The 18,630-nt window shown below is 43.4% G+C and overlaps 1 protein-coding gene across 1 annotated transcript in view; it reads left to right on the forward strand.

The window, feature by feature from the left end:
• dcc (DCC netrin 1 receptor) overlaps positions 1-18,630 on the forward strand; it is a 1,023,267-nt gene that overhangs the window by 712,416 nt on the left and 292,221 nt on the right. Inside the window, exon 13 of the mRNA XM_068054526.1 lies at positions 7,419-7,557. Within this exon, the coding sequence (XP_067910627.1) occupies positions 7,419-7,557 (139 nt within the window). The remainder of the gene's footprint in view (positions 1-7,418; positions 7,558-18,630) is intronic.

The following is an 18,630-nucleotide window of genomic DNA, read 5'->3' on the forward strand; positions in this document are numbered from 1 at the left end:
GGTCATGGGTTTGGAAGTTGCTGTCAAACGAGCCTTGGCGAGTTGCTGCAGTGCGACTTGCACAACATTGCCGGTATGCACCGGTGGTGGACGGAGTGAATGTTTAAGGTGGTGGATGGGGTGACTTTTAAGTGGGCTGCCTTATCTTGGATGGTGTCAAGCTTTTGGAGTTTTGTTGGAACTGCACTCATCCAGGCAAGTGGAGAGTATTACATCACCCATCATACTTCTAACTTGTGCCTTATGGATGGTGAACAGGCTTTGGGGAGTCAGGAGTGAGTCACTCACTGAAGTGTCTGAGCTGCTTTTGTGGCAACAATATTTATGAGGCTGGTCCAGTTAAGTTTCTGGTCAATGGTGACCCCCTAGGATGCTGATAGTGGGGTATCGGCCATAGTAATAATGTTGAATGTCAAGGGGAGGTGGTTAGATTCTCTGAATTTGAAGATGGTCATTGCTTGGAACTTGTGCGGTGTGAATGGAACTTGCTACTTATCAGCCCAAGCCTGAATGTTGTCCGGGTCTTGCTGCATATGGACATACAAACATACGAACATAAGAATTAGGAGCAGAAGTAGGCCATGTGGCCCCTCGAGCCAGCTCTGCCATTCAATAAGATCATGGTTGATCTGTTTGTGTTTCAAATTCCACACTCCCATCTATCCTCGATAACTGTTGTCGAACAAGAATCTATCTACCCCTGCCTTAAAAATATTCAATGATCCCGTATCCACCACCTTCTGAGGCAGAGTTCCAAAGTCGCGCAAGCCTCTGAAAGAAAAAAATTCTCCTCACCTTTGTCCTAAAAGGGCGACTCCTAATTTTAAAACAGTGCCCCCTATTTCTGGACTTACCCACAAGAGGAAACATCCTTTCCACATCCACCTTGTCAAGTCTGTTCAGGATCTTATATACTTCAATTAAGTCTCCCCTCACTCTTCTAAACTCCAGTGAAAACAAGCCCAGAAGACAACCCGCTCATTCCAGGTATCAATCTAGTAAACCTCCTCTGAACCGCCTCCAATGCATTTACATCCTTCCTGAAATTAGGAGACCAAAACTGCACACCGTATTCGAAATGTGGTCTCATCACTGCCCTGTATAACTGAAGCATAACATCCTTATTTTTATTTTCAATTCCCCTCGTAAAAAAGGATAGCATTCCATTAGCCTTCTTTATTACCTGCTTTACCTGCATTCTAACTTTTTGTGACTCATGCACTGGAACACCTAGATCCCTCTGTACCTCAGACTTCCGCAGTCATTCTCCATTTAAGTATTACTCTGTTTTTTTATTCTTCCTGCCAAAGTGAACAACTTCACATTTTCCCATATTATACTCCATCTACCAGATTTTTTTCCCACTCACTCAACCTATCTACATTAGTCTGCAAGCTCCTTATGTCCTGTTCACAACATACTTTCCTACCTATCTTTGTGTCATCTCGAAAGTTGGCTACCATGCCATTGTTCCCCTCATCTAAGTCATTGATATAAGTTATAAAAAGTTGAGGACCCAGCACAGACCCCTGTGGGACTCCACTGGTAACATCCTGCCAATCAGAAAAGGACCCATTTATGCATACTTTCTGTTTTCTGCCAGCCAGCCAATCTTCTATCCATGATAACATGTTACCCTCTACACCATGAGCTCCTACTTTGTGCAATAACCTTTTATGTGGCACCTTGTCAAATGCTCTTTGGAAATCCAAGTACAGTACATCAACAGGCTCCCCTTTATCCACAGCACATGTTACTCCTTCAAAGAACTCCAATAAATTGGGTAAACATGATATCCCTTCCACAAAACCATGCTGACTGTTCCTGATTACCTTGAGTTTATCTAAGTGCCCAGCTACAAACTCCTTAATGATGGATTAAAAGTCTTCATCGTTGAACTGGTCTTTGTATAATTCAGTAGCTGATTTTAATGTTCAGTATGATGCCTAGCTGTGTAATAATTCTATTAAAATGTTTCCCTCTCCCAGGCCAGCCTCCCAAACATCCTTCAATACCTGCTTCGGAAGGTTTACTTGCATCTCCTAATTTTTTATTGACCAGTTTGTAGGGGATATCTGAAATTTGCAGCTTCTTCTGTAATAGTGTCCTTACCTCTGCAAGTGAACTGTCAGGCAGTTGTGTGATATTAGAAATTGGGAAAGGGCACTGCATTTGTGCCTTCACTTTGCCTGTTTGGCCAACATCATAGCTAAAAATTGACCACCTTAATCTGCTATTTGTTCAATGTTCCGGATTTTAACACGTTCCCCACGACAGACGTCAAGCTAACTGGCCTATAGTTACCTGTTTTCTGCCTCCCCCCACCTTGAATAGAGGGGTTATATTTGCTACTTTCTAATCAGATGGAACCTTTCCAGATTCTAGAAAATTTTGGCAAATTAACAGCAACGCATCTTCTACCTCATTTGCCACCTAATGGACTGCTTCAGCATCTGAGGATTTGCAAATGGTGCTGAAACATCAGCGAAAATCCCCACTTCTGACCTTATGATGGAGGAAAGGTCATTGATGAAGCAGCTGAAGACAGTTGGGCCTAGGACACTACCATGAGGAACTCCTGCTGCAATGTCCTGGGACTGACATGATTGGCCTTCAATAATCACAACCATCTTCCTTGCCACATCAAACCAGATGTTTGTGGAGCCCCATTCTCCAGTTAGTTGCTTAATTATCTACCACTATTCACGACTGAATATGCTGGAACTGATCTTATACATTGTTTGTGTAATTGCTCAGTTCTGTCTATGGCATGCTGCTTCCATTGTTTAGCATGCGAGTGGATAATCCATCTTGGCCTCCTCCTGAAGTCCCCAGCATCACAGATGCCAGTCTTCAGCCAATTCGAATCACTCCGCATGATATCAAGAAAAGGCTGAAAGCACAGGATGCTGCAAAGGCTATGGGCTCTGACAACATTCCAGCAATAGTATTGAAGACCTGTGCTCCAGAACTTGCCGTACCACTAACCAAGCTGTTCCAGTACAGCTACAACACTGGCACCTGCCCGGCAATTTGGAAAATTGCCCAGGTATGTCCTGTCCACAAAAAGCAGGACAAGTCCAACCCGGCCAATTACCACCCCATCAGTCTACTCTCAATCATCAGTAAAGTGTTGGAAGGTGTCGTCAACAGTGCTATCAAGCGGTACTTACAGTCACTCTTACCTCACTTACTTAGCAATAACCTGCTCAGTGATGCTCAGTTTGGGTTCCGCCAGGGCCACTCAGCTCCTAACCTCATTACAGCCTTGATTCAAACATGGACAAAAGAACTGAACTCAAGAAGTGAGGTAAGAGCGACTGCCCTTGACATCAAGGCAGCATTTGACTGAGTATGGCATCAAGGAGCCCTAGCAAAACTGGAGTCAATGGGAATCAGGGGGAAACTTTCTGCTGGTTGGAGTCATACCTAACGCAAAGGAAGATGGTTGTGGTTGTTGGAGGTCAATCATCTCAGCTCCAGGACATCACTGCAGGAGTTCCTCAAGGTAGTGTCCTAGGCCCAACCATCTTCAGCTGCTTCATCAATGGCCTTCCTTCAATCATAAAGTTAGAAGTGGGGATGTTCGCTGATGATTGCGCAATATTCAGCACCATTCACAACTCCTCAGATACTGAAGCAGTCCATGTACGAATGCAGTAAGACCTGGACAATATCCAGGCTTGGGCTGATAAGTGGCAAGTAACATTCGCGCCACACAAGTGCCGGCAATGACCATCTCCAACAAGAGAGAAACAAACCATCTCCTCATGACATTCAATGGCATTACCATCGCTGAATCCCCTACTAACAACATCCTGGGGGGTTCCCGTTGACCAGAAACTGAACAGGAGTAGCCATATAAATACCATGGCTACAAGAGCAGGTCAGAGGCTAGGAATCCTGCGGCAAGTAACTCACCCCCTGACTCCCCAAAGTTGGTCCACCATCTACAAGGCACAAGTCGGGAGTGTGATAAAATACTGTCCATTTGCCTGGATGGGTGCAGCTCAAACAACACTCAAGAAGCTCGACATCATCCAGGACAAAGCAGCCCACGTGATTGGCATCCCATCTACAAACATTCACGCACTGCACCACTGACACACAGTGGCAGCAGTGTTTACCATTTACAAGATGCACTGCAGCAACGCACCAAGGCTCCTTCGACAGCACCTTCCAAACCCGCGACCTATACCACCGAGAAGAACAAGCGCAGCAGATGCCCGAGAACACCACCACCTGCAAGTTCCACTCCAAGCCACACACCATCCTGACTTGGAACTATATCTCCGTTCCTTCAGTGTTGCTGGGACAAAACCCTGGAACTCCCTTCCTAACAGCACAGTTGGTGTACCTACCCCACATGGACTGCAGCGGTTCAAGAAGGCAGCTCACCACCACCTTATAAAGGGAAATTAGGGATGGGCAATAAATGCTGGCCTAGCCAGTGACGCCCACATCGCATGAAGGAAAAAAAAAAGTTCCCTGAGAGTGGTCTGACCTGCTCGATTTTCAACTCCCACCTATCGGCGGTAACATAATTCTCAACGGTTTTGGCTGAGAGTCGGTATTGCAGCATGCTATCACACCAAGGAATTAAAATCTCAGCTTCACACTCAGGGCGATCAGACAGATTGCAGCAAGCTTCAATCCTGCACCTGGACCTATACTTACCCTGTGTTAAAATCAGGGCTAATACTTCCAAATCCACGACCTTTACCACCTAGATGAACAGGGGCAGCAGATGTATGGTAACACCACCACCTGCCAGTACCCTCCAAGTAACACGTCACGCTGACTTGGAAGTGTATCACTGCTCCTTCACCGTCACTGGGTCATAAACCTGGAACCTCCTTCCTAACAGCACTATGGATGTACCTATATCAGATGGACTTCAGCAGTTCATGAAGGATGCTCACCATCACCTTCTCAAGGGCAAATCGGGATGGGCAAAAATGCTGGTCTTGCCAGAGATGTTCACATCCCATGAAAGAATAAAAGAAACATTGACAAGGGGGCGGGGGTGGCTTTGTAGAAAGTGAGGACCAATACCTAGCATTAGAGCTCAGACATAATCCCTCCCATAAAATGGCTCAGGGAAACATCTGCCCATTATACCCCTCCATTGGTTGCAGCTATGTGAACAGGTAAATGTTATAGAATCATCCAGATTTGAATGTTGAAATTTCCACCATGACATGTGCTGAGCTACCTCACTACTGTGACAACAGCAGTTAGGAGCGTTACATTTGACTTTGGAGCACCTGGTAAAATTACAGCTGCTCCTGTCTCCACCTTATCTCACTTCCTCCAATTGCAAATAAAAAATATCAAATGCAGTTAAAATAGAGAAAAATATCAATCATTTTAGGAAGTGAGCTCAGCACTTGGAGGGTCTAAGTCCTTTTCTATTACTAAACAAATATCCCTCTATATCCTGCTTTACTTGCTTAAAACCTTTCACATTTCTAATATCTGCTAGTTCTGAATTAGGGTCACTGACCTGAAACGGTAACTCTGCTTCTCTCTCCACAGATGCTGTCAGACCTGCTAAGTATTTCCAGCATTTCTTGTTTTTATTTCAGATTGCCAGCATCCGCAGTATTTTGCTTTTATCCCTCTATATAAATATAAGCATCTATCATAGGCATCCGGTATCATGCTTGCAGTCTTGTCAGAAGGGAGAGATGTGGAAAATAGAAATCCCACAGCACATTACTGTAATTTAGAATCTAGTGTAATAAAATATGTAATCTAGGCAAATTATTAATAGGAACTTGCAGCTAACAGTAAATAATACCAGAAATGTTACTGCATTAATTAATTACCAGTTAGCCCTTGTAAACAGACAATGCAGAGATTAAATGTAACTCTGGGTTACTGAAGCCCATTAACAGAAATGATCATAATTACAAAAAGTGTGGGCAGCCGTGTGTGCAGACAACTATTTATCAAGAAATCGGAAAAATCTCAGCACCTGGTCATTTAAATTATGCTTCAAACGAAATGTTCTTTACCTCATTCTTCTCTATTTTCTCCTTTAACCACTGCACTCTGGCTGAGATTAATTAACTCATCACAGACCATGGATCGAAACTTGGAACTACATGGTGTGAATAATATTATGGGGCTTTTACTAATTGAATCAGTAATATTTCTTCTATTCATTATTGCTAGCTGCTGGGTTACCTATCAAGTAATGTTCTGACGAATTTCTATATTCCATACCCCACCCTTCTGGCAGCAAGGCTGCAAGCAAGAAATCAATTTACATTGATGCTACATCTATAGTGTAAGTGCACTCTTTGATTATATAGAATTTCAAAGAATGTACCACACAATACCAGGCTATTTAGCCCAACTGGTCCATATTGGTGTTTGTGTTCCACACGAGCCTCTCCCATCTAACTTTGTCTAAACGTATTAGCATAACCTTCTCCTTCATGTGCTTATCTAGCTTCCCGTTAAATACATCCATGCTTTTTGCCTCCACAACTCCTTGTGGTAGTGAGTTCCACATTCTAAGGACTGTCCAGGTAGAGAAGTTTCTATGAAATTCCCTATTGGACTCATTAATTATAATCTTACATTTATGGCCCCATGAAATCAAATAATCCATTTTTAAAATGTCAAATATGAACATTTTTTGGAGGAGTGGGTGCATAGTTTGAAAAATGTTTGCAATTCGGAGCAGCATTTTGCACCAGTGTAAAATAACAGACAGGAAGAAATTGTTTTTTTTCAAATGTAGGAGAGCCCAATACTCCTGTTTTTTTAAGGAACCAGGAGATCTGTGCCCTGCCACTCCCGAGGAGTGCGGACAGGGTCATTCACATTAATGGATGATATATGAAAGGTAAAAGAAGAAAGGGCTCACATTGTTTGTGGTCTTTACTGGTAGTTATTGATCATAAGTATGGCGATTGATTAACAATGATTCAATGGCCATGATATTTACTCAGTGTTGTAGAGAGTTAGGGTGGGGGTAGGATTTCCGGACTGGAAACCCAGAAGTACGTTTTTTCCAGATGTCCAACTGAAATCGATTTACTTTATCTCTTTTGTTGTTTGATGTGCTGCATTGCAGCCTCAGTTCTTCAACTATGTCTCCCAATAAACTAAAGTGCTCTAAGTAAACATAGGCTGAGCACCTTATCATTGATCAGCGCCTGCTTTTTTAAAATATGCTATTAGTGAAGTCCACTTGCATTATTGTGTGCCACTGGCATTTTGGCCCTCACATTTGATGAGGTGATACAGTATGTGTATAAAATTCAAAGTAGTGGGAGAAAAATGGTTGAAAATAAGAACCAAGTGTGCTTAGAGTAAAGGGGGCCTTCCTATTCTTGTATTGACTCTGAGTAAGGTACATTTGTCCATTTGATTTTGATCTGTGTTGTTGTGTCCTGTTTCAGAGCGTTGATTTGGATAGTATAGCCTATAAACTGGAAGGACTGAAGAAGTTCACCAAGTACAGTTTGCGTGTTTTGGCTTTCAACAGACATGGAGCAGGCGTCTCCACCCAGGATGTGCTGGTCACCACACTCTCTGATGGTAAGTGCAATAAATGGTTAATTACTCTTTAGGCCATGTTTTTTATGGAACAATTTCTTCTCCATTTCTCTCCTTCCTGCTTTGCAACATCCTCTCTTCCACTCTTTTCCATGTTGGTGATGTGCTACACTGTGAATCACAACCCTTCACCTTGGTTACTAAATTTAAAGATGACATAACAATGTATGCTCACTGTCTAAGTCCCAACAGTTGTAGTCTCTTCACCCATACACTAAACAAATGTTCCCTCAGCAATCCCACTGACACCAATGAACAGGCGACTCAAACAAACTAATTAAAATGGTTCCTTTTTCACTGCTTTGCTTAAATGTTTTCTGTGAGGCCATGCATAATATGTCACATTATCTTAACTTGCGATTAAGTCCAGCTGAGTTATTTTTGAACCTGTTCAAAAAAAAATTTAAGTCATTATTTATGTTTAAGAGATAAAATTAAAAAATGAATGCTGGAAATCCAAAATAACTACAAAATATTCTGGCAATCCACTGTATCATAGAATCATAGAAAGTTTATGCAACAGAAAGAGGCCACTTGGCCCAGCAAGTCCACGCCAGCAGAAAAATGAGCCACCAAGTCTAATCCCACCTTCCAGCATTTGATTCGTAGCCCTGCAGGCTACGGCACTTGAGGTGCATATCCAGACTCATTTTAAATGAGTTGAGTGTTTCTGCCTCTACTAGCCCTAGAGGCAGTGGGTTCCAAACCCCCACCACCATCTGGTTGAAAACATTTTTCCTCATCTCCCCTCTAATCTTTCTATCAGTCACTTTAAATCTATGCCTCCTAGTCACTGACCTCTCTGCTAAGGTAAATAGGCCCTTCACATCCACTCTATCCAGGCCCCTCATAATGTTGTACATTTCAATCAAATCTCCCCTTAGCCTTCTCTGTTCCAAGGAGAACAACCCCAGCCTATCCAATCTTTCCTCATAGCTGCATTTTCCTAGTCCTTGCATCATCCTCATAAATCTCCTCTGTACCCTCTCTAGTGCAATTACATCATTTCTGTAACGATGTGACCAGAATTGCACACAGTACTCAAGTTGTAGCCTAACCAATGATTTATACAGTTCCAGCATAACCTCCCTGTCCTTATTTTCTCTATACCTCAGCTAAAAAAGGAAAGGATTCCATATCCCTTTTTAACCACCTTATCAACCTGTCCTACCTTCAGGGATCTGTGGACATTCACTCCAAGGTCCCTTACTTCCGCTACACCTCTCAGTATTCTCCCATCAATCGTAATTAATTTTTAGTTATTAACTGTGGGATAAAAATCTGAAACAGAAAGGCCAGTTCAAATTAATGGATCAGACCCTTCATAGGAACGGACAGTGGTCAGGATGGAGTTATATCTTTTATAGGAATGGCAGAGACAAGTCAAGAGAACAAGAAGATGAGGGAAGAATAGCAGGTAGAGGTCAAGGAGTAGACTTTTGTTTTTTTTGTGATCTAACAAGGTTGATTGATTGTTGTTGAATCCACTCAATTAAAATCAATAGATTGAAAATCAGATGGGTAAAGGATGGGTGCAGATAATAATCCATTCCCAAGATCGATTTGATCTATTTAATCCTTACACGAAAGGCCAACTGACGGGCTTGATTATGTCAATGTATTTCCTCATCCAAAAGTCTTACAAAAACATATGAATAGTAAAAGGGTGGTAAAAGGACCAGTAAGGCTGATAAGGGACCAAAAAGGGGATTTACACATGGAGGCAGAGAGCCTGTATGAGGTACAAAATGAGTACTTTGCATTTGTCCTTACTAAAGAAAAAGATGCTGCCAAAGTCATAGTGAAAGAGGAGTTAAGACACTGGATGGGGTAAAAATTGATAAAAAGGAGGTATCAAAAGTTGACAGGTTAACAGGACTGGATCAGATGCATCTGAGGATTCTGAGGAAAATAAGAGTGGAAATTGTGGATGCACTGGCCATAATCTTCTAATCCTCCACAGATACAGGGTGGTGCCAGAGGACTAGAGAATTGCAAATGTTATACCCTTGTTCAAGAAAGTATAAGCCCAGCAACTACAGACCATTCAGTTTAACCTCAGTGGTGGGAAAGCTTTTAGAACAATAATCCGGGACAAAATTAACAGTCACTTGGACAAATGTGAATTAGTTAAGGAAAGCTAGCATGGATTTGTTAAGGGCAAATTGTGTTTAACTAACTTGATTGAGTTTTTTGATGAGGTGCCAGAGAGGGTTGATGAGGGCTGCAGTGTACATGCACTTCTAAAAGATGTTTGATGAAGTATCACATAACAGGCTTGTCAGTAAAGTTAAAGCCCATAGAATAAAAGAAACAGTGGCAGCATGGATATGAAGTTGACTGAGTGACAGGAAACAGAGAGTAGTGGTGAATAGTTGTTCTTCGGATTGGAGGAAGGTATTTAGTGGAGTTCCCCAGAGATCAGTGTTAGGACCATTGCTTTTCTTAACCTAGACTTGGGTGTACAGGGCACAATTTCAAAATTTGCAGATGACACAAAACTTGGAAGTATTGTGAACTGTGAGGAGGATCAGGATATACTTCAAGAGAACATAGACAGGCTGGTGGAATGGGCAGACACATGGCAGATGAATTTTTTTTTATTCCTGCATGGGATGTGGGTGTCACTGGCAAGGCCAGCATTTGTTGTCCATCCCTAATTGCCCTTGACAACTGAGTGGCTTGTTAGGCCAGTTCAGAAGGCAGGTACGAGTCAACTACCTTGCTGTGGGTCTGGAGTCACATATAGGCCAGACCAGGTGACGATGGCAGATTTCCTTCCCTAAAGGACATTAGTGAACCAGATGGATTTTTATGACAATCAATGATAGTTTCATGGCACCATTATTACGACTAGCTTTCAATTCCAGTTTTTCTATTAATTAATTGAAATTATTAATTAATTGAATTTAAATTCTACCAGTTGCCATGGTGGAATTTGAACCCAGGTCCCCAAGGTATTAGCCCAGGCCTCTAGATTACTAGTTCAGTGACATTGGCTCGAATTTTACGCGCCCCCCCCCCACCCCCCAACAGGAATGGGCTGGTGGTGGGGTGGGACGGAGGCATAAAATTGATAGGTGGCGGGGAGGGGGCCCGTTCCCGATGCCTTCCCACCCCCTCTGTAATTTTACTAGGGGCAGCAGCAGCAAGAAATGGCCCGCCCACCCCAGGCCAATCAAGGCCCTTAGGTGGCCAATTAACTGCCATTTAAAGGCCTTCTCCCGCCACCGCTGGTATATTACCAGCAGCTGGCGGGTGTCCTCGGCCCCCAGAACACTGCCAGGTAAAATATGGCTGCCTTCTTGTGGGCTGGGGCAGGGGTGCCCCTCCTGATCAGGCACCCTGGGTGGGGTGGGGGGGGCCCAGGCCCCTACCACCACCACTAAAATAAAGACCCTCCCCCCTCCTCGGTGAGGCACCAAAACCTACCTTTCTTCCAGGTCCGTTGTTCCTCTTGCTGCCAGTGCTGGGTACAGTCCCAGCAGTGGCCATCCTTCCCGGTGACGCTGCTGGGACTAAGAGCTGCCAGCCCGCTGATGGGCCAGCAGTCCTTGGAGGCAGGACTTCCTGACTGAAGGTGGTGGGAGTCCCACCCAAGTCCAATAAAGGGCCTGTGGAGCATAAAATTCTGGCGTGGCTCTCCAGGCCCAGTGGAGGCGGGCCCACCCCCGACTTTTTGGCCGGTGGGCGGGGCTGCCCACTCAATGTAAAATTCCAGCTTTTACCATTACACCACCTTAATGCAGAGAAATGCGAAGTGAAGCATTTTGGTAGGAAGAATGAGGAGAGGCAATAAAACATGAAGCATACAATTCTAAAGGAGGTACAGGGGCAGAGGGACCTGGGGAAGAAGCAAGTGCGATATGAGGAAAATCCTTTTCACGCAGTGAGTGGTTAGGGTCTGGAATGCACTGCCTGAGAATGTGTTGGAGGCGGGTTCAATCGAGGCCTTCAAAAGGGAATTAGACTGTTATCTGGAAAGGAAGAATGTGCAGGGTTATGGGGAGAAGGTGGGGGAATGGATTAGGTGAATTGCTCATTGGGAGAGCTGGTGCAGACACGATGGGCCGAATGGCCTCCTTCTGTGTAACAATCCTGTGATTCTGTGGGTATATATGCACAAATCTGAAGGTGGCAGGGCAGTTTGGAAAAGCAGTTAATAAGGCATACGGGATCCTGGGCTTTATAAATAGAGGCAAGGAGCACAAAAGCAAGAAAGTTATGGTGAACCTTCAAAAAACACTGGTTTGGCCTCAACATGAGTATTGTGTCCAATTCTGGGCACCACCCTTTAGGAAGGATGTGAAGGCTTTAGAGAGGGTGTAGAAAAGATTAACAAGAATGGTTCCAGGGATGAGGGACCTCAATTACATGGATAGATTGGAGAAGCTGGGGCTGTTCTCCTTGCAGAAAAGAAGATTAAGAGGAGATTTGATAGAAGTATTCAAAATCTTGAGGGGTCTAGACAGAGTAGATAGGGAGAAACTGTTCCATTGGTGGAAGGGTTGAGAATCAGAGGACACCGATTTAAGCTGAATGGCAAAAGAACCAAAGGTGACATGAGGAAAAACATTTTTACACAGCGAATGGTTAGGTTCTGGAATGCATTGCTTGAGAGTGTGGTGGAGGCAGACTGAATCATGACTTTCGAAAGAGAATTGGATCATTATTGAATAGAAAAAAATTGCAAGACTGGGGAAAGGGTGGGGGAGTGGCACTAGCTGAGTTGCCCTTGCAGAGGGCTAGCATGGACATGATAGGGCGAATGGCCTCCTTCTGTGCTGTAAGCAAACTGTGATTCTATGATTCTATCTGCATTTATCATATAGTCTTGTGATTCACGAATGGAAAACGTATTGAGTACCGATTAGATATGAGACTTTTCATATGGGTGGACCAACATCATAAACCAATTTTGGATTTAATGCTTGTTGAGTCCACCCATTAGATGAATACCAGGTGCAATCGACCATGCAGTTGTGTGCTCCATAATCCTCATGGTATACAGACCCTGTTGAACCACTGGCACATCTATAATTCAATCCAGAGATCCATTATTTATATTCTAAAGTACAGATTTTCTACAAGTTATTAAAACTTGACATCTGGAGCATTTTCACTGACATGAGGTAGGCAGGGATGCAAGCTCATGATTAGTTTATCTTTCAGTCTTAAAATCAGAGGGGATTTTGGGAAATCATTGAGCCGGAAAAAGTTTAAGTCTTAAGAAGCAGCCTCTGGGGTTTTCAAAGCTTTTGAATATTGATTTGCAAACCTCTAAGTCTCTTACTAGATATGCAAAAAAAGCAGTGCCTGCAGCACAATTAACCTGTTCCATTGAGTGTACGAGTTAATCTTTCTCCTGCTGCTTTGTTGAGGTATCCTTAGTTATTTCCAAGCTAAAATTGTCACCCCCTTCCTGTTTTGGAGGGACAGCCTGTTTTCTTCATGGTTTGTTCAGGAAATCTGTAGGATGGCATCAAAAGTCCAGTTGTTAAAAAAAGAAGTCAATTTCTCCCACTAATGTCAGACAACGACAGTGTTTGTGGTCCTGATGCTATCTTGCTATTATTTCATTGTCAAGTTCCGTCATTCTCAGGTATTTATATTATTCGCAGTGACTGCACCGCTTTCTTAACCTATGATGAATGCTTCCCTTAATGCACTTAATTCAGTTTCATCTGTCATGGGTCAGGGACTTCCACCCTCCTTTGTAATCCGATTGCAAATCTACTTGATTTTATACATTGTCTCTTTCCATTATCCTGGATGTCGCATTTGCTGAATGACTTAGATGGCTGTTATTCTTTTCCCAACCTAATTAATATCCCACTGCACTTTATAATCAAATTGTGTAGCATGACTTATTCTGTCTTCAGCAGCATTGGATAATTTACAATCCAGCCACCATTTTTCTACCATTATTCCTGCACAAATCTCCCATTAACAATAATGTTTGAAGAAAGATAGATCGGTTTGAATCAGTACAGAAGCACTACCTAGATTATGTATGACATACACTGCAGATGTTGAATTATATGTGATTAACCTGTTATACTGTGATTAACATACTATGTTTTTTTTGTAACTGCTGCTCTCTTCCTCTCCCAGTCTCCAATTCTTTATCCTTCTCTATATCTTTCTGCTTCTCTTCCTCTCTTTGACTCTGGTGGTTTCACACTTTCTTGTATTCCTAGTCTGTGTGGTTCACGATCTCACTAAAAGAACTTGTAACACACGCAGGTAAGAGGGAAACTGGGGTCATAAGTCTGGGAAAGAGCAGGTTACTTACCTGTAAATTACCTGCCTGATTTTAATCTCTTTTGCTGAGCAGACAGCAAGGGCACCCACCTGAAGCCAGTGGTGTCCTTTTTTAAGTATGCAGATTGGGGTCCGATAATGCCATCAGGCCCCAAATACTACTTTACCTCTGGCCTGAGCGGGACACTGAACATGGCCAACACAGTCTTCATTGTTTGCGCATTAGTAGATCAGCCAGATCATATGAATTAGGAATAAAAACAAGAAATGCTGGAACCACTCAGCAGGTCTGGCAGCATCTGTGGAAAGAGAAGCAGAGTTAACGTTTCGGGTCAGTGACCCTTCATATGAATTAGGAGCTGGAGTAGGTCACTTGGCCCCTCGAGCCTGCTCCACCGTTCAATAAGATCATGGCTGATCATTGTAATCTCAACTCCACATCCCTGCCTACCCCTGATAACCTTTCACCCCCTTGTTTATCAAGAATCTATCTACCTCTACCTTAAAAATATTCAAAGATTCTGCTCCCTTTTGTGGAAGAGAGTTCCAAAGACTCATGAACCTCTGAGAGAAAAAAAATCTCCTCATCTCTGTCTTAAATGGGTGACTCCTTATTTGTAAATAGTGACCCCTAGTTCTAGATTCTCCTACAAGAGGAAACGTCCTTTCCACATCCACCCTGTCAAGACCCTTCAGGATCTTATATGTTTCAATCAAGTTGCCTCTTACTCTTCTAAACTCCAGCAGATACAAGCCTAGCATGTCCAGCCTTTCCTCATAAGACAGCCCGCCCATTCCAGGTACTAGTCTAGTAAACCTTCTCTGAATTGCTTCCAACACATTTACATCCTTCCTTAAATAAGGAGGCCAGAACTGTACACAGGACTCCAGATGTGGTCTCACCACTGCCCTGTATAACTGAAGCATAACCTCCCTACTTTTGTATTCCATTCCCCTCGCAATAAACAATAACATTCTAATAGCTTTCCTAATTACTTGCTGAATCTGCATACTAACCTTTTGCAATTCATGCACTAGGAAACCCAGATCCCTCTGCACTTCAGAGCTCTGCAATCTCTCACCAATTACGCTTCTTCTTTATTCTTCCTGCCAAAATGGACAATTTCACATTTTCCCACATTGTACTCCATTTGCCAGATCTTTGCCCACTCACTTAGCCTAACTATATCCCTTTGTAGCCTCCTTATGTCTTCTTCAAAACTTACTTTCCGACCTATCTTTGTGTCATTAACAAAATAGCAACCATACCTTCGGTCCCTTCATCCAAGTAATTTATACAAATTGTAAAAGGTTGAGGCCCCAGTACTGATCGTCAATTTTGCTCTTGTCTCCATATCCCTTAGTGTCATTTATTCTTCAAGTATGTCACTTCCAAACACATCAATTGATTCTGCTTCTCGGCAATGAATGCCAAGCTCTCACAGCCTTTTGCTTGAAAATGTGATTCTTGGACTCACTTTTAATTGACTTATCTCTAATCTTAAAAGTATTAAAAAGGAGGAAATGAAAAATGAAATATGTATACTTTATGAAGGAATGGCCATTAGAGAAGTGAACTGAGAAATGGGTGTGATTATCCGAAAATTTTGAGTCAACATGAAATTGCCATCAACAGAGAGAATTATATATTAGTATACTTAACAATAAGTCAAAGGCTATCATAACTTTCCATAGCTCTGTTGTGAGCTCACATTTCACATCTGGGATATTAGATGCAATTTGGTATATCTGGGCTGAAATATATGTTGCCGCCGCCGTGCTGAATGGCGGTCGTAAGCAATGGCAGCCTGCATATGCGGGCCGAGCTTCACGGAGCCACCGCGATATTAAATGTGGCACCTCATTTAAATGGTAGGGAGGACTGCCCCCCCCACCACCCCACCACCCCACCCCCCCACTCCCCCACCCGATGACATGGCGGGGCGGGCGATCCATCACTGTGCAGGCGCCGACGCCACTGTTTAAACGGTTCGAGCCCTACATTACCATTTAAATTTTTAAAGATACAGTGTTTATAAAAATTTAAACGAATTTATCCTGACCCTCTCCCCTCCCACCCCCTCCACCCCCCGCCCCATAACCATGGAAATAAAAACCTGCCCTCTCCCTCCCCCCACCCCCAATACACATATCTTGTGTACCCGACCTTCCTCCCCCAAAGTTCATCAACTTTAAACTTTACTCCTTCCCACCTAGATCAATGAATTTACTTTTACCCCACACCCCCTCACTCCTGCACAGAGAAACTTACCTGCACCCCCTTCCCATCAGTGTCCCGCCGAATGTGCGAGTGCCGGCCACCGGCACCAATATGGCACCGGAGCGGACGGCAGGAGCGGGTAAGTCATTTATTCATTATTTTAAATTTATTTATATGTAAATTTTGCTCCTGTCGCTGAGTGGCTGTGGTGCTGCCACAAGGCCTCGCTGCTGCCAGCAACATCAGGCCTGGCCTCCCTGGTGTCGAGGTTCATGGCGGGCCTCTGCTGGAGGCATTTTCAGGCCCACGCTGCCACGACCCCCAACGTTGGGGGTCTGTAAAATTCAGCCCTCTGACTTTCAGAAAGAAAAGGTTGAGAGAGAATGTATATTTAACTATGAAGCAAGACTTCCAGAGTTTCACTTGGCTTCATTAGAGAAAATTAGATTGAGAGGTGACATAATCAAGGGTGTTAAAATGTTCAGTAGGATTGGTAGTGTAGATGTTAGGAGGTTCGAGGAACATAGTGATAAGACGCGATTCTAAAATTAGCAAGTTTCTGCCTAGCTTTATTCGGAGATTACAAAGATTTTTTTTCTTTTTGCAGTTGTGAACAGATGTCAATTAAAACATTTGGAAAATTTGCTAGATTATGATCAAATACTGCATGGAATGTGAGAGTTTCTGCATTCATGGCATCATAGAAGTGTCATGCTAAGAAAGCAAGCAACCAAGGGTGAATGATGTGAGGTTCTGGAGTTCTGCTTAATTTACCTATATAGTTCAGGAAGAAACATTACAGAACCTCCCTTCAGAAGATTAAATGGATTTGGCAGGGCCAATGAAAAGAACTTGAAAACAGGAGAAATTCAGTTACAATTCCATCATATTTATAGAAAGGGAGCATATGAAGATTAAACATTGAGGTAGACTACAGAAAAGTAATAGTGCGAGAAGATACCTAACCTCCAACTTGGCAGACTGGAGAAAGCTTTGGACAGAGTTTCAAACCATAAATTATTTATTGCTTTATGAAAACAAAGGCAGATTACTATAGTAATTGAGTATCTACAGCAAAGCGAAATAACCATGAACACTTCAACAGTGATTCATTGGTTGTGAAATGGTTTAAGTCATAATTGCAAATTCCTTACTTTCTTCTGTGAGTACCCACCTTGCACCCTCGTAAACTGCAGCACATCCAAAATGCTGTTGCCTGTCTCGTAACTCACACAAGTCCTGTTCATCCATTACCCCTGTACTCGTTGACCAACATAGGCTTCAATGTAGGTATGACTTCAATCAGTGGACAGTCTTCCCCAATTCCCATTGATTTCAATTTGGCTAGGGCTCTTTGATGTCACACTCGGTCAAATGCTGCCTTGATATCAAGGGCAGTCACTCTCACCTCTGGAATTCAGCTCCTGTCCATGTTTGGACCAAGGCTGTAATGAGTTCTGGGCCTAGTGACCCTGGCAGAACCCAAACTGTGCATTGGGGAGCAAAACACTATTGGTATTTTGATAGCACTATCAACGACACCTTCCATAACTTTGAGAGTAGATTGATGGGGTGGTAATTGACCAGATTAGATTTGTCCTGCTTTTTTTAGGCAGGACATACCTGGGCAATTTTTCACATTGCCAGGTAGATGTCAGTGTTTTAGCTGTACTGGAACAGCTTGGCTAGGGGTGTGGCTAGTTCTGGAACACAAGTCTTTAGTACTACAGCTGGGATATTGTCAGGATCCATAATCTTTGCAGTATCTCATGGCTTCAGCCCTTTCTTAATATCACGTGAAGTCAATCAAAATGGTTGAAGACTGGCATCTGTGATGCTGGGGACCTCAGGCAATTAAAAAGGAAGAGACAAGAAATGCTGGAAATACTCAGCAGGTCTGGCAGCATCTGTGGAGAGAGAAGCAGAGTTAACGTTTCAGGTCAGTGACCCTTCTTCAGAACTGATAAATATTAGTAATGTAAAAGGTTTTAAGCAAGTAAAGCGGGGGGGGGGGGGGTGGGGGGAGAAGCAAGTGATAACAAAAGAGAAGGTGTTGATAGGACAAGGTCACAGAGAATAACTAACTTTCGACCCCACCAGCCTCCACATCCAAAGGATCATCCTCCGCCACTTCTGCGACATCGAGCGTGATGCCACTACCAAATGCATCTTCCCCTCCCTTCCCCTTTCAGCATTCTGAAGGGATCATTCCCTCCACGACACCCTTGTCCACTCCTCAATTACTCCCACCACCTCATCCCCTTCCCACGGCACCTTGTCCAGCAATCGCAGGAGGTGTAATACCTGCCCATTTACCTCCTCTTTCCTCACTATCCAAGGCCCCAAACACTCCTTTCAGGTGGAGCAGTAATTTACTTGTACTTCTTTCAATGTAGTATACTGTATTTGCTGCTCACAATGTGGTCTCCTCTACATTGGGGAGACCAAACGCAGATTGGGTGACCGCTTTGTGGAACACCTCCACTCGGTCCGCAAGCAGGACCCCGAACTTCCGGTTGCTGGCCATTCCAACACCCCCCCTCCCCTGCTCACATGCTCACATCTCTGTC

Source organism: Heterodontus francisci, chromosome 1, assembly GCF_036365525.1.
Source record: "Heterodontus francisci isolate sHetFra1 chromosome 1, sHetFra1.hap1, whole genome shotgun sequence".
Taxonomy (NCBI): domain Eukaryota; kingdom Metazoa; phylum Chordata; class Chondrichthyes; order Heterodontiformes; family Heterodontidae; genus Heterodontus; species Heterodontus francisci.